Raw genomic sequence first — 15,360 nt, 5'->3', positions numbered from 1 at the left:
GATGAGGGGTGACAACCCAAAAACAATCTCAGGATGCTTGTTTCTGGTCTAGGGAGGACCTGGCTTGGCAGTTCGGGCTGGAATGTTCCCATGAGGAGCAAGGTCAAGACTGATTTGCATATGGCTGAATCCAAACTGGGTAGCGTGGTGTGCAAACAAAACGATGGATTAACCCCGGATCTCTGTGAATGGGAGTAAATGTTTGCATTGTTCATCATTCCGTCCAACATTTGTTCTTTTTGCTTTGGAAGATATTAACGCCAGCCTATCTGGCCTTTAGGGAGATTCAAAGTTGGGGTGCCAACAAAGTTCAGTCAATGAATCCTCAGAAATATTAATACTGTTTTCATCATGCAAACCTAAATCATTTTTCAGTCCACTTAATTTTCGAGGAGTATCAAAGAATGGAATATGACTGACTATAAGGATGACTGCTGGCCTCCTTCAGAAGTAGATGTAATCTGCTCCTCTACCAGTAGAAGGCGCCAAAGGCTTATGTTTCGGCTGCGGCTATGACGCTCATGCTACTGCCCTTCACGGTAGAAGATTCTGTACTCCCTCCCGACAACCCAAACACCGCGCAGCTTACAATGCATGCTGTCTAGAGCTTCACAAAAAAGCCCCTAACAGGACGCATGTAGCTTTCATTGTTGAACATACCTGAATTATGCCTGCCTGTGCGTAAGTGTATGTTTAATGTCTCAGGTTTTACATTCTGAGCCTTTGCTTGTATCTGCAAAGACAAACCACTTTTTCAAAGCCAATAGGCCTGCCTTTAGTATGCATGAAAGCATTGTTTTTACTTGCTTACTTATTTTGAAAACATGTGCAATAAAGTTGGCAAACATATATATAATATGGTATAAGAGTGGCCCAGCAGCCCAGGCACACCAGCTGTAGAGCAGAAGTGCACTCCTTTTCAGGCAGCATGTGATGGGTTAAAAGCCATCCCTCACAGTGCAAGGCAGGGAACGACGAGGCGGGCCTGCACACGTGCCCCATGACGTATGCTGTGCTGGATGGGCGGAGCAAAGTGTGAATGACACCTGAGTAGACCAATGAGGGAAGAGGACTGGCCGAAAGCCCCCGTGTTGTATGCATGTATGCACTTTAGTAAGGTTTTGGGGAAAATATGACGCATGCACGATGGTTAAAGTTGTCTCTGGGCCTGTCCTAAAAAGTAGGTGACCGCAGTAACTGGTACAGTAGGCATCCTCCAGTGAGCTTGAACGGTTTTGGTTTGCAGCTAATAGTAAGGCGCTCATCCTACCCTGGGGTCCATGTTCTGGCTAAGTGTTGTCAGAACGGGAGCCTGACAAGATTACCTGGGGACAGCCAGGCTTACAGTTGCAGGGGCAGTCCCTGAATGCACAAGGCTGCTGGCTAAAGAATCCGGACTAGCAGATAGTGTTAGGCGTGGCATGGGGCCACTGGGCAGCTTTGCAAACCACATTCATTTCTCGTGTTGCATTAAATAAGTGTGCTGCATGTCTGCACCGAGTTGGAGTTACAGCTTCTCTATACACATGGACGTCGCGCAGCGTCGCTTGATGGACGCAAGGCCCAGCTCGCAGATTTCAAAGCGAAGCTGCAAAAATACCCACTACTGTGGGCGAGCCTGGCATTGGCAAATCCCACACTGGAGAGAAACAGCCTGGTGAACCCTGGCTGATGAACCCTGGCTGATGAACCCTGGCTGATGAACCCTGGCTGATGAAACCTGGCTGATGAACCCTGGCTGATGAACCCTGGCTGATGAAACTCCATTTTAGGCCTTTGCCAGAACGAGGAAGAACCATTTCCGCGAAAACCGAAGATTTTCATGGAAAGAAACACCAGACCGGGCTTTGAAGACCTGATCCGGCATATCCAGAAAACTAATGACTTAGTTACAATTTCCTAAATAATAGGAATTTTCAGAATAATAAACAGTAAATCTGTTCTGTCTTATTGGTCACATAGAGACTGCATTTGAAAATGTCTCAGTGAGTGATGGCCCTTGCTTCCGCGTGCTGGCCCAAACAGTCTCTTCCACATTCCTTACAACCCTGGATCAAAACTGACTTTGACTTGAAACTTCCGCTTGTCTTTTCTCCTTTTTCTTTCAAATGACCCTCCTTCCTTTCCACCCTCTGTACACCTCTTCCCCTCGAGCTCAACCTGCTCTAGGTCAGAGGCACGTGTCCCACAACCCCTGTTGGCTCATCCAAGTACATTGTTCGCACCCCTTTCAAAGATCACAACTTTTCTGTTAAAAGTCATTCCCCTGCAACCTAACAATACATATTTTCCTGTAGCTCATCTATTAGTACCGACAACCAATGCATTAATTCACATATCCCCCTCACCCATATAAGATCACACTTAATGACTATTAATGCAATCTACCACATAGAAGCTGGAGGGAATGCACACGCGCAGGATTTAAAACGTATCACAGTGGTTGGGGTTGGCTTTTCTAATAATTCCTATTGAATAAACAAACCCCTTTAAGCAACAGTAGCCAAATGAAAGAATGGGGAAGAAACATACCGTTATAACGTATGCCAAGCAGTTTGCACGCAGCTCTTTGATGACAGTTCACAGGCCACTGCGCTATAATAGGATTGCAACTTATGAACTGAAAGCAGCACAAGGATCTCTGTGACAAAAGCAGTGACCCACTGAGCTATCTACATAAAATACAGTTTGGGGATCTCCATTGTACATGTTCTCTGCAGCAGGAATATTAACCCTTTGCTACTTTACAATGTGTCAAATCAGCCTGCAGACAAACTCCAATCTCTCTCCAGCAGGAGCATTAATCACCAGAGCCATGTTGACATTTTTATTGTTGCCTGAAAACTGCTGGACATGCAAGGAACTCTGCAGCAGGTGCTTTTAAATAATCCCATAAGTTATTTCTAAACACAGCACCCCGCAGCTGAGCGCCAGGTGCGGGCGTTGAGCCTCGCCTGAAATCATTGTCTTTCTTGAGTCCGATGAAGCCAGTGATAATATCATACAATTTGAGTAAAGAGAGTGTACAGCCTTCCTGTATCCTTCTACGTTTTTTTCTTAGAAAGACTTCTTTTGTCAAATTGATTTAAAAGGGGCCATTTTTGAACGATATCACAATAGGTTCACACCACAACTGCATCTCATCACACAAAGGGACTTTCTGGAACCCTTGCTGGTGGCATTTTGTTGATCATGTAAGATTGGGCAAGAGCATTTGTTTTTTCTTTCTCACTCTATTTCCCTTTTTCAGGTGATAAGTGCATTTATTTACATCTTGTGCTGATTTAGCTTTGCAAACACTAAGCACTATCCCTGGGAGTTAAATGGGAGAGTGGGGGTGATATCCACCCAGTGGCTGCACTGCACAGTGTGTAACCAGGAAGCACGGCATCAAATCACCACTTGACCAAATTGTGTGGACCTTTGAAACTGACTTTATTTCACCATGCCTTGTTTTCCTTGACCATCGCATGTGGTTGCGGGTGAACACTGCACACAAACCTCCCCTGTATGTTGTTCACTGTACTATAAACGTGCTCAAATTATTATAATAGAATTGGCCTTACATAAGGGGGCATGTGGCAACTGACTCGACTCTTGGTGCTTTCATGGACTCGTCACACTATAGGGATTTTAAATGCCCACTTATAATGAGTATTAATTTATCTGTTGAAGAGTTCCTAGAGGGGTATTAAAGAGATGTCTGTAGCCTTTGGGTTACTTTGAGGTAATTAAGGAAGTGATGCGACAACTGCAGAAACACTTCCTTAAGAAATACACATTTTTGAAAGTCAGTGAGTCTTTATCACATGTTTACATGGTGCTTCTTGCATGATTTAAATGGCAAATGCTTTGGTGGCTCGGCTCGTGCTTTGGCTTTTAGGAACAAGTCACACCCCTCATCCCTTGGCTAGGGCTTGGCGTGCCCTAATAATCTGCCCCCAGTGCTTAATTTGAGCTGGTGGTTTCCGGTGATCGGCACCAGAACTTAATTTTTAACACCTGCACTTGTGACAGTCTGACACAAGGGGGCACTTTCTGGCTAATTTTGAGATGACCACAAGAACAGTTAATTATTAATTCAATAACATTAAAAATTACTATTACCTGCCGTCCAAACCATTCTGATAGCTTTGAGGGCCTGAAGTAGTGCGAATTGTCACACTGACAGGAGTGTGGTGGTTGGGAGTTTTGTTACTCTCATTGGCAGCGCTGGCATGGGCAATGTGTGTTGCATAATGCAGTGGCCTGCTGATGAGAGCCCTGGCAATTATTTTTTTTACAGATTAAGCACTGTTTGCCCACCTTGTCCACCTCTGCGAAGGGATCTGTACCGCCAATCTCCGGACGGTACTGGCGTGAGCAGAGTGTAACCACAATGATGCTTTCTGCACTGTGCCGGCACAGGAAGGGTCTGCGAGCTCTACTTGGTGTATTTAGCCCTTACATTAACTTTGAAAATCTAAGAGTCAATGGCAGGGCAGTAATTACCTGTGTTCACGAGCTCTGCTTTCAGCAAAACACGCTCAGCTCTGATATTTTTCAGGCTGATGCGTGCGCGGAAGATACCAAAAAGGAGTGTACAGACCCACTCTGCGCTGGCGCAGCGCAGACAATTGAATCAGGTTACAGGCCCTGGTGGGGACTGCTTGTATCTGTGAGAGCTGATTATTGCACAGATTTGCAAAGACTTTCCATTGGATTTGCGTGACTTTTCTAACGCAAGCCAGACGCAAAGTGTTGTGTTGGTATTTACAATCCAGGGCAAATTGCAATTTGCGCACCTCACCTACGGTGCTTGACAGCACGGAGGCTGCTGTCACTCGTGCACGGTGCTTGACAGCATGGAGACTGCTGTCACGTGTGCACTGCACCTCCACTCGGGTGCTTGTTAGCACGGAGGCTGCTGTCACTCGTGCACTGCACCTCACCTTGGGTGCTTGACAGCACGGAGGCTGCTGTCACTCGTGCACGGTGCTTGACAGCATGGAGGCTGCTGTCACTCGTGTACTGCACCTCACCTCGGGTGCTTGACAGCACGGAGGCTGCTGTCACTCGTGCACTGCACCTCACCTTGGGTGCTTGACAGCACGGAGGCTGCTGTCACTTGTACACTGCACCTCACCTTGGGTGCTTGACAGCACGGAGGCTCCTGTCACGTGTGCACTGCACTTCACCTCGGGTGCTTGACAGCACGGAGCCTGCAGTCACTGATTTATTGCACCTAACCTCGGGTGCTTGACAGCACGGAGCCTGCTGTCACTCGTACACTGCACCTCACCTCGGCTGCTTGACAGCACGGAGGCTGCTGTCACTCGTGTACTGCACCTCACCTCGGGTGCTTGTTAGCATGGAGGCTACTGTCACTCGTGCACTGTACCTCACCTTGGGTGCTTGACAGCACGGAGGCTGCTGTCACTCGTGCACTGCACCTCACCTCGGGTGCTTGTCAGCACGTAGGCTGCTGTCACTCGTGCCCTGCACCTCACCTCGGGTGCTTGACAGCACGGAGGCTGCTGTCACTCATGTACTGCACCTCACCTCGGGTGCTTGACAGCACGGAGGTTACTGTCATGTGTGCACTGCACCTCACCTCGGGTGCTTGACAGCACGGATGCTGCTGTCACTCATGTACTGCACCTCACCTCGGGTGCTTGACAGCACGGAGCCTGCAGTCACTCATTTATTGCACCTAACCGTGGGTACTTCACAGCACGGAGCCTGCTGTCACGTGTGCACTGCACCTCACCTTGGGTGCTTGACAGCACGGAGGCTTCTGTCACTCGTGTACTGCACCTCACCTCGGGTACTTGACAGCACGGAGGCTGCTGTCACTCGTGCACTGCACCTCACCTCGGGTGCTTCACAGCGCGGAGGCTGCTGTCACTCGTGCACTGCACCTCACCTCGGGTGCTTGACAGCGCGGAGGCTGCTGTCACTCGTGCACTGCACCTCACCTCGGGTGCTTGACAGCACGGAGGCTGCTGTCACTCGTGCACTGCACCTCACCTCGGGTGCTTGACAGCGCGGAGGCTGCTGTCACTCCTGCACTGCACCTCACCTCGGGTGCTTGACAGCGCGGAGGCTGCTGTCACTCGTGCACTGCACCTCACCTCGGGTGCTTCACAGCGCGGAGGCTGCTGTCACTCGTGCACTGCACCTCACCTCGGGTGCTTGACAGCGCGGAGGCTGCTGTCACTCCTGCACTGCACCTCACCTCGGGTGCTTGACAGCGCGGAGGCTGCTGTCACTCCTGCACTGCACCTCACCTCGGGTGCTTGACAGCGCGGAGGCTGCTGTCACTCGTGCACTGCACCTCACCTCGGGTGCTTCACAGCGCGAAAGCTGCTGTCACTCGTGCACTGCACCTCACCTCGGGTGCTTCACAGCACGGAGCCTGCAGTCGCCCTTGATGCAACACTGTATAATTGTTTTCTGCAGCTAAGTGTTAGTTTAAATGGAATATCGATTATGCTGAGCACCAGTTTGCAGCATGACTTGGTGATTCGTATTTATTTTATGGATTGTTGGGTTTAAAGGTTTTTCCATGTTTTAATTCATGATGATTGGATGACGGATGATTGCTGATGAGTTTATTACTTTCTCTGCCACAGCTACCCCCGACGGGGGCTAGGTACCCAGGATTAAACGTGAATTTCGCCCTCTTCCAGAAAGAAAGCCCGTATGGGCGTTACTTCAACATTAAAGATTTGGAACCACTTCGCCTCCGTGTGAATTTTGATGAACTTTGTTTAATGTGAATTATTTAGGATTATCGAGTGATTGCCGGATGCTCGAAGGATAGTTTGATTTCATCGGCATTTGCCTCGCGAGTCTGGGGCGCGAGGGCGCGCCAGCACGTTCGTGCTGCTGGGACATGGCGCGTGCCACGGCGCGCGCATAATCTTTGCCATTTACTGCTTTTATTAGTTGTTGACATGTTTAACACATCGGGTGTGCATTCGATCATTTGTTTAGTTTCACTGGACGCTCTTTATTCACACTTGGGGGGAGATTTAACAAATCTCCCTGCAACGCAACGCAGCCCCCCCCCCCCCCCCCAGGCTGCGCTGCGCAACAGGGAGGGAGCAGGGGAGCGCCATATCTTCAAAGGTATGGCTCTCTCCTCCCCTTTCCCTTGCGCCGGCGCTGATTACAGCTGCCGTGCGCCACGCACACCTTAGCCCAGAGCGCTAGGGTGTGTGTGTGTAAAGCGTTTCCCACTTCGTAGTGCGCTGCACAGTGCAGCACACATGCAAAGTCAGAAGAGGAAGTAGAAAGGAAAGCATTTCTCCTTCCTTGCGCCTGGTTTAAAAAGGCGCAGTTTTCTCGCGCTAAACGCAATCTACTGTTTTTAGTATATTGGGTTTAGTGTGAGAAACCTTGGGTGGTTGCATGGGAACACCCATGTTCCACCGTTGGTACGCCCCCATGGCCCAAAGTAACGCGAAGCAGCGCATTATTTTTACGTTATTTCCAGCGCTAAACAGGTTAAGCGCTGGAATGTAAATTACAAGAAAAAGATTTTGTGTTGTTGTGACGCAAACGGCGCAAAAGCTTAGTAAATCTCCCCCAGGTGTTCACTACTACCTAAGCCTGACGGACCGAACAGTCCTGTGTGAGTCTGTACATTCTTTACTCTCGCGAGTGCACGCCCCCCCCTCCCCTCCCCATTGTGTGTTGTCTCACTCAGCACCCATTACGACTCATCGCCAGCTCTGAGAGTGTCTGCAGCACACACACTGATGGCACTGGGGGGAAACGCCTTTTCTCCCCAATAATCTCTAATATGTCTCTGCCCCTGCTCATATGGGCAATACTGGTCCCCTGCTCTGTAGGGGTGCGATGCGTCTCCCCAACCCCAAATTCCCCTCCTCCCAGGGGGTGCAGAGTCCACAGCCTGTGGCACCAAACATGTCAGCCTAAATGTCCAACGTTGGAAAGAACAGACCTTTTATTTCACTGTTTATTTATTAGAAACTATGCAGCCTGCTGAACATATAACAGAAGAGAGGTAAAAATACAAATATTGCACAGAAGAGAGGTAAAAATACAAGTATTGCACACATTATAAAAGAATGTTACACCCCACATACATGAAACATTACAGAACTGACAAAAGAACTCTCCAGTCTGGAGAGCGAGGAGAGGCCTGCGCGTGTGTGCGTGAAATCACAACCCTGATCGCGGAGTTGTGTAGTCACGGGTACATAGTGATACATCCACAGTGTGCAATAATACATTCTGGGTGTGCGGTGGATTGTCGTGTGCACGTGCGCCCTAAATACTGAGGAGCAGGGCTGACCTTAGTGTGTGCACCAATATACAGTGCACATGGGTGTAACAAGTGACTTGGCACATACCTCAATCTGTGGGTTAATTGTGTGCACGGGTTTTGTGCATTATAAAGTTCATTATCCGTTGCACGCATGCGTGAATCCGCCGTTTCAGCTACAAGGGAGACAACCATTGTAATATAGGCGTCAGCATTTATGTGTGGATTAACCAATGCGACAATGCGTGCATTAACAACAGCAGCAAATGTGCATCGGTGACTATGACGTGTACATCAGCCATTTCAACGTGTGCATCAGCACTGCAACCCTTGGAGCCTCCGCTGCTACATGTGCATTATTCACTGGGACTATCTGCACCAACCCTGCATTAGCATTAACCATTGCGATGCTACGTCCCTGCAGACGGGGTGTGCACGAGCTCTGGCGAATGAAGCTGCCGGTGTCTGCGGTTACTTTATAGTCAGTTCATAGTCTCTGGGCATTCGCCGGCGTTAAGGTCCCTTTTGGGGCATTTAAGGGCCACAGTGGGTCACTTCGGATTCCTGTGGCCCCATTTTGGAGCCAGGGCAAAATGTATTTTCTGTTCTTAGTCCAGTATGGCGCAGAGGCCAGCTGTCATCATGGCATAATGGTGACCCTGAGTCAGAATTGGTTTTCACCCAGTTACACTACGACGGGGCTTGCACGTTCATCGTAGGAGACAAATGTAGTGCTACAAGTTACAGCTTTCTTCAATTCGATTTTCACAGATATACAAAGAGACTATCGGTCCATATGGCAAGTTGGCAGGTATGTCATGGGTTGACGTAGAGCGCCCTCTATGCCCAGCACGAGGCACTGCAGCCCTGCACATCTGGTCTCTTGGCACCAGGTCCCTTCACTTGACGCAGCAGCCTATCTGCTCCACAGGACATGTCTCTCTGCACCAGGGTCCGCATGGCCCCTCACTGGACGCTGCAGCCCATCTGTTCAAAAGCCCAAGGTCCTCTGGGCCCCTCACTGGACGCTGCAGCTGGAGCGCTTGCCCCCCGCGTGCCCCTGCGGCCCCACCCGCGCCTGCCCCTCCGTCCACCTCCTCCGGCGCAGCGCCGGGCTCTGGCTGGGCAGGGCGCAGGGCAGCTGCACCTGCAGCAGCAGGTCCCGGAAGAGGCGCTGCACGTTGTAGTCCTGCTTGGCCGAGGTCTCCAGGTAGCTGCAGCCCCACTCCAGCTCGGCGGTGGCGGCCAGGTGCTCGGCCAGCGGCGGCTGCAGGCTCAGGCCGCCGGGGAAGAGGTCGGCCTGGTTGCCCACCACCATGACGGGCAGCGGCGGGCAGTCGTGGGCGCGCAGCTCGGCCACCTCGTCGCGCAGGCGCTGCACCTCCTGGAAGGAGGCGGGCTCGGCCAGCGAGAAGACCAGCGCCACGGCGTGGGCGCGCCGGATGCTCAGCTTGCGCATGGCCGGGAAGGAGTAGCTGCCGCTGGTGTCCAGCACCTCCAGGCTGACGGTGCGCGGGCCCAGCGCGCACTCCAGGCCGTGCAGCTCCTCCACCGTGCGCCGGTGGCGGCTCTCGAAGCGGCCCGTCAGGAAGCGCTGGATCAGGGCCGTCTTGCCCACGCCGGCCGCCCCCAGGAAGACCAGGCGCACGGTGGGGGGCTCGGAGTCCTCGCAGTGCTTCTGGGACGGGGCCATGGCGCGCTCTGGGGACGGTGGACCCTCTGGGCCGGTGCCTTCGGGCGGGTCCTTCGTGTAGATGTTCTGGTCCTAGTTCAGGGGGTCCTGGGACTGTTCTCAGTGTAGTTGTGGAACACAAGGCGCAGGTTCTCTGGTGCGGGTCTCCCTGGTTCAGGTGTTCAGAGAGCCTGTGTCTGGTGAAGAAGGGTCTCTGTGAGGATGCGGGGCGCTCTGATGCTGCACCCCCCTGCAGATGTTCTACCCTGGTTCAGGTGCTGCTGAGGCTCTTCAGGGGTTAGAGTTAGAGAGCCCGGTCTAGGTACTGCAGGCGTGCACGCAGCGGTCACACCCTCTGGGTGAAGTGTTCCTGCACCTGCACGAAGAGGTGGTCTCTGGTTCAGGCGCTGCAGGGTCTGTGAAGGTGTTGCCCCCTCTGGCACCAGGGGCAGATGATAGCTACTTCAGGTGCTGCAGCCCTGCACTCTCTGGTTCAGGCGCTGCAGGTCGCTGTAGCAGGGGCGCTGCACGGCTTTGGTCTGTGCAGAAGTTGGTCCACGTGCTGCAGAGTCTGTGGATTCTGGTTAATCTACTGCTGGGTCAGTGCAGGCGACGGAGCCTCTGCCCCCAGCGCTTCAGGCCCTGTTCGTTTGTTGTGCTGGATGTGTTTGAGTTGCTGCAGGACCTGTGCAGATGTTGCGCCTCCTGGTTCAGGGGCTTCAGTCTGTGCAGATGTTGCGCCTCCTGGTTCAGGGGCTTCAGTCTGTGCAGATATTGCACCTCCTGCTTCAGGGGCTTCAGTCTGTGCAGATGTTGCGCCTCCTGCTTCAGGGGCTTCAGTCTGTGCAGATGTTGCACCTCCTGCTTCAGGGGCCTCAGTCTGTGCAGATGTTGCACCCCCTGGTTCAGGGGCTTCAGTCTGTGCAGATGTTGCACCCCCTGGCTCAGGTGCTTCAGTCTGTGCAGATGCTTCAGTCTGTGCAGACTTTTTACCTTCTGATCCCAGAGCTGCAGACTCTGTTCTCCTTACAGATGCCGGTTCAGCAGCTGCTGTTCTCACCGCTCAAGAAGTTCGGGACACTCGTGTAAACTTCAAGCAGTGAACACGCCTGCCCAGGAGCTAGCGCTCTGCCTTCTGTGCCGCTGGCTTTGTACTCTGCGGGTTCCTAGCTCTGTCCAATCCGGTGCCAGCGGGTGACACCCTGCCCTGAGATTGGTTGGCGCGGAGTTAGGAGATGCTCGCGCTTCGTTCGTCTGTCCTCAGCTCGTGCACCCCTCTCCTCACCTTACTCCACTCCTTTTCCCGTCGTACCGTACGTCACTTTTACTCCGCATTTCCGTCATCACTACCCTCCTCAACTCACCCACCCCAACTTTTCACCTCATCTCTGCCGGTTCACGTAAAATTGCAATTCACCATTATTCTCTTCTCAAGCTTATCAGTTCCCACCTTCCTCATTTCCCCACCCCCGACATTTGTCCAAAGTGTCTTCTCATCTTTTCAGCTCTCCGTTCACCCCTCTCTACACCTCCGCCGCTTACCTCTTTCTGCACCTTTCCCTTCCACAGGGAGTTTGTCAGCTCACACGAGCACAGGGGCAAATCACTCACTGGTCTCTCCCGTTCTTTTCCCCACCGCCTCCCTCACCTACCTTTCTCCCTCATCTTAGTCACGAGCCTTTTATCCCCACATTGTCGTCGCCTTCTTTGTTTGCAGTTAACCACAGCTCGAACTTGGCATTAGAGCGCTTTACGTGAGACCAAGATGTAACGCCTTTTTTATAGCCCTCCTTGAACCTTTAGCCTTAAGTGATTCGCCAGGAATCACACAGTGGTTAATTTGTGAAAAAATAGGTGCAGGGGCTCTCCCCCGGAGGCCACTGCAGCTTGCACCAGCCCATTCCTCCTGACAGAACCTACACAACTGCTAACCATGAAACCCTACAAGTGTGACAGTTCGGACTATTCCAGGCCCCCACATGTGTAGGAATGGCTTGGGAGGCAGGTGATAGCCATTTTAGATATCGAATTTAATAAACTACTGTTGTTGTGCTCGAGTCTGTGTTACACAAACAGCACCACCATGTGGCAGACTGTCATAAGTGCCAGTGTTGACAGGGACCAGAATCCGCTGCTCAAATTTAGCACTGGATTCACAGAATATTGAGCCAATGCCAGATTCGAACCTGGTTCCACATTTCCAAAGTTGGCACTTCTAGCCCTAGAACATCTTCTCCCATCCCAGAACCTGTCTTTCCCTTCTCCTAGCGCCCAGTTCCCTCATCTCTTCGCTGTGGTCCCCTCTCTCTCTCCCGTCTCCTTCCATCTTCACTGCTCCACCCTCTGCCTTCACCTCTACCACCTCCTCACGCCTTCGCCTCCTTCCATTAGGGTGACCAACTGGCATGGGTGCAAATTCAGGATGGTGAGTGTAAAAATTCAGGACAAAGGGTCAAAATTCAGGACAAAACTTCAGGACAGGTGGTCAAAATTCAGGACAAAACTTCGGGACAAAAGGTACGTTTTACAGACACGTCAGAGGAGGTTGCGCAATAGTATATAAGTAAGCCCAGCCATATCCAAATATATTCATCCATTTGCAAACCTATCCATCATGTATCCTTCCATCCATCACTTCACTCTTCCATCCCTCCAGCCACACTTTCACTCATCCATCCATCCAACCTTTCACCCTATCCATCCGTACACTCATCCATCCATTCATCCATCCATTCACTAACCCATTCACAGCCATTTACCCTTTCACCCATCCAGCCAGCCTTACACTTACTCATCCATCCATCCAGTCACTTATCCTTCCACCCATTCACCTTTTCAGTCATCCATCCATCCTCCCTTTCTCTCTCCATTGGCCCTTTCACTTAGCCATCTTTCCTTCCATTCATCCAGCCATCCATCTACTCATCCACTCATGAATCCATCCATTGACCCTATCACTCATCCATCCTTTCACTCATCCATCGATCCTTACTCTCATCCATCCACCTTTTCACTCCTTCACTCATCTATCCATCCTTTTGTCATCTACCCTCCCTTTCACTCACTCATCCATCCTTACAACCACCCTTTAACTCATCCGTCCATCCATTCACCCTTTCACTTATCAATTAATCAACCCATCCATCATTTCACTCATACATCCACCCATTCACTAACCATCAGCCACCCTTTTACTCATCCATCCATCCTTTAACTCATCAATCCATCCTTTCACTCATACATCCACCCATTTACCCATCCATCTACCCTCCCACCCATACATCCATTTACCTTTTCTCTCATCCATCCTTCCACTCACTCATCCATCCATCCTTTCTCTCATACATCCATTCACCCTTTCATTCACCCGTTCACTAATCCATCCAGCCATCCACCCATCTTTTACTCACTCACCCACCTTTTCATATTAATAATGAGCTGAGCCTTTGTTTGTCGAGTTGCAAACAGAAGAGACCCATCAAGATTTTCACCCTGGCTGTAGTTCTTAAAGCATGGAGAGGAGGCCGACCTCGAATCTGGGGAACCAGGTTTGAGTCTCGGCAATGACACTGAACATCCTGTGATTCTGGGCAAATCACTTAATCTCCCCGTGCCTAACAAAAATGTATGTGTCCTCATATAACTCAACTGGTGCTATGTAAAGCGGTCTGATACCCGACACCTTCGGGTCAAGTATGCGCTATATAAAACTCTGAAAAAAAAGGGGTGGGTTGGGGGTAGGGCTCACTATGCCCCTGCACATAGGCCATCTGAAAAAGTGGAAGTCATGAATCATGCATGATGCACAGTGCCAGGATTGACTGTGACATGGTGTTTCTTTCCAGGGCTTTAAGCGGGATGAAAAAAATGGGGGAAGGGGGGGTCTCTCCAAAGGGGGTGTTCAATGTAATTAAGGGCGTGGCTGAAAACACCTAAGCTAAAAATCTGTGCTTAGCATAGTGTGTTGCCGGACTGGTATTTTGCCTCTTCTGTCATTGTATTCAGATATATAACACAACAAGTAACGTTACACCTACAACAAGCCAAAACTATTGGCTTTGTCAATGGTTGTTAGTTGCACTTTTCTGAAATGATGAGACTGAAAGAACGATAGCCCCTTCTTTTTAACTTGTTTCACAGCCTTCTTTGAATTAACTGGATTCTTACCTAGCAGCATGGGTGTTTTTTGCACATTTCTTCCACCCGACTGAATGTCCTGCTCTGGAACGAGGCAGGAGAGGGCCCACCACATGCAGTAAGAGCCCAGACTGGCCCATTGTCATTCTGTATGTGGCAAACAGTCGCAGACAGAATGACAATGGGCGGTGGGGCAGCTCTTGTGCTCCCAGGAAGAGTGTGAGGCAGCCCCATCAGGGAGCTGAGGCTTCATGCAGAGGAACAGTGCTGTTCCCCAATGCCTAAAATTATAGACAAAAGGGCGTCCGTAACAGGGATCGTCACGGATAAAGGACGTGAGATCCAATTTATGGACTGTCTGTGAAATTTACGGATGGTTGGTCACCCTACCTTCAATCCTTATCCCACACCACCCTTCCACCATCGCTCTCCCTTCAATCATCAATTTACCCTCCTCCTTTCCTCCATTCGCAGATTTCCCTCACCTCCCAGTCCTCACCTCTCCACTTTCCATGTTGGTTGACACGGTGTGGGGGGGGGGGGCGTTGTTTGGACTCCCTTGCAGCTGCGTTTAAGCGCAGGTTCAAGTTCCTTGAGGCACAATGGGAGCAGAGCACCCTGCCAGTCCATCCGCATGACATCACAACCCGTTCTGTGTAGAACACACCACAGACCTGCTCTCTACCAACCAAGTACAAGGAAGAGAGCAACAGAGTAGCGTGCTATCTATCCACGAAAACGTGCTTTGCGGATTAATTGAGGGGAGAGGTGCCTTAAAAGGCCACAACATTACAATAGGCAGGGCGAGTGGAATTATGCGCAGGAGAGGGCCAAGTTATGTGTCAAGGTTGATAAATTATGCTGTAAGAAAAGGCAAATTATGCAGTGTGATGCGGCACATATTTTAATCGTATTACTTCATTATTTTGTACTTTTTCCACTTGTTAACACTGTCTAGGCATTCGTTGCACCTCATTAGTACCAGATTAATACACAAATATAGCAATAAGCAACAGAAAGGCGACCAGTCAACTTTTGCAAAAGGCCTTCTACTGAGCAGCAACATGTGCTGCTGCATTTTTAGTCACTTATGAACCGTTTGAGCTATAAAAAAATCTCTTGTTTTTACTAAAATCTGCAGATTATGCATCAGATGATGGATTATTTGGCAAATGCTGAAAATCTATAACTAAGCGAAAATCGCCCTTGCTGCACAATCACATAATTCCAGTGGCCCTGACAATATGTTATAATATGTTACAACATGGTGGATGCC

The 15,360-nt window shown here is 50.5% G+C and overlaps 1 protein-coding gene across 1 annotated transcript; it reads right to left on the bottom strand.

Moving 5' to 3' along the window:
* Positions 1–7,952: 7,952 nt before the first annotated feature.
* Positions 7,953–11,066, bottom strand: LOC146796772 (GTP-binding protein Di-Ras2-like). Its single transcript, XM_085629485.1, has one exon. The coding sequence runs from the start codon at positions 9,966–9,968 to the stop codon at positions 9,294–9,296; it is 675 nt and encodes a 224-aa protein (XP_085485611.1). The 5' UTR covers positions 9,969–11,066; the 3' UTR covers positions 7,953–9,293.
* Positions 11,067–15,360: the final 4,294 nt, after the last annotated feature.

Source organism: Triturus cristatus, chromosome 10 (assembly GCF_964204655.1).
Source record: "Triturus cristatus chromosome 10, aTriCri1.1, whole genome shotgun sequence".
Taxonomy (NCBI): Eukaryota; Metazoa; Chordata; class Amphibia; order Caudata; family Salamandridae; genus Triturus; species Triturus cristatus.
This window is presented reverse-complemented; position numbering and strand designations above follow the sequence as displayed.

Bases quoted from the DNA above. Each gene is read 5' to 3' on its own strand.
- LOC146796772 (XM_085629485.1), bottom strand. From the start codon at position 9,968: ATGGCCCCGTCCCAGAAGCACTGCGAGGACTCCGAGCCCCCCACCGTG.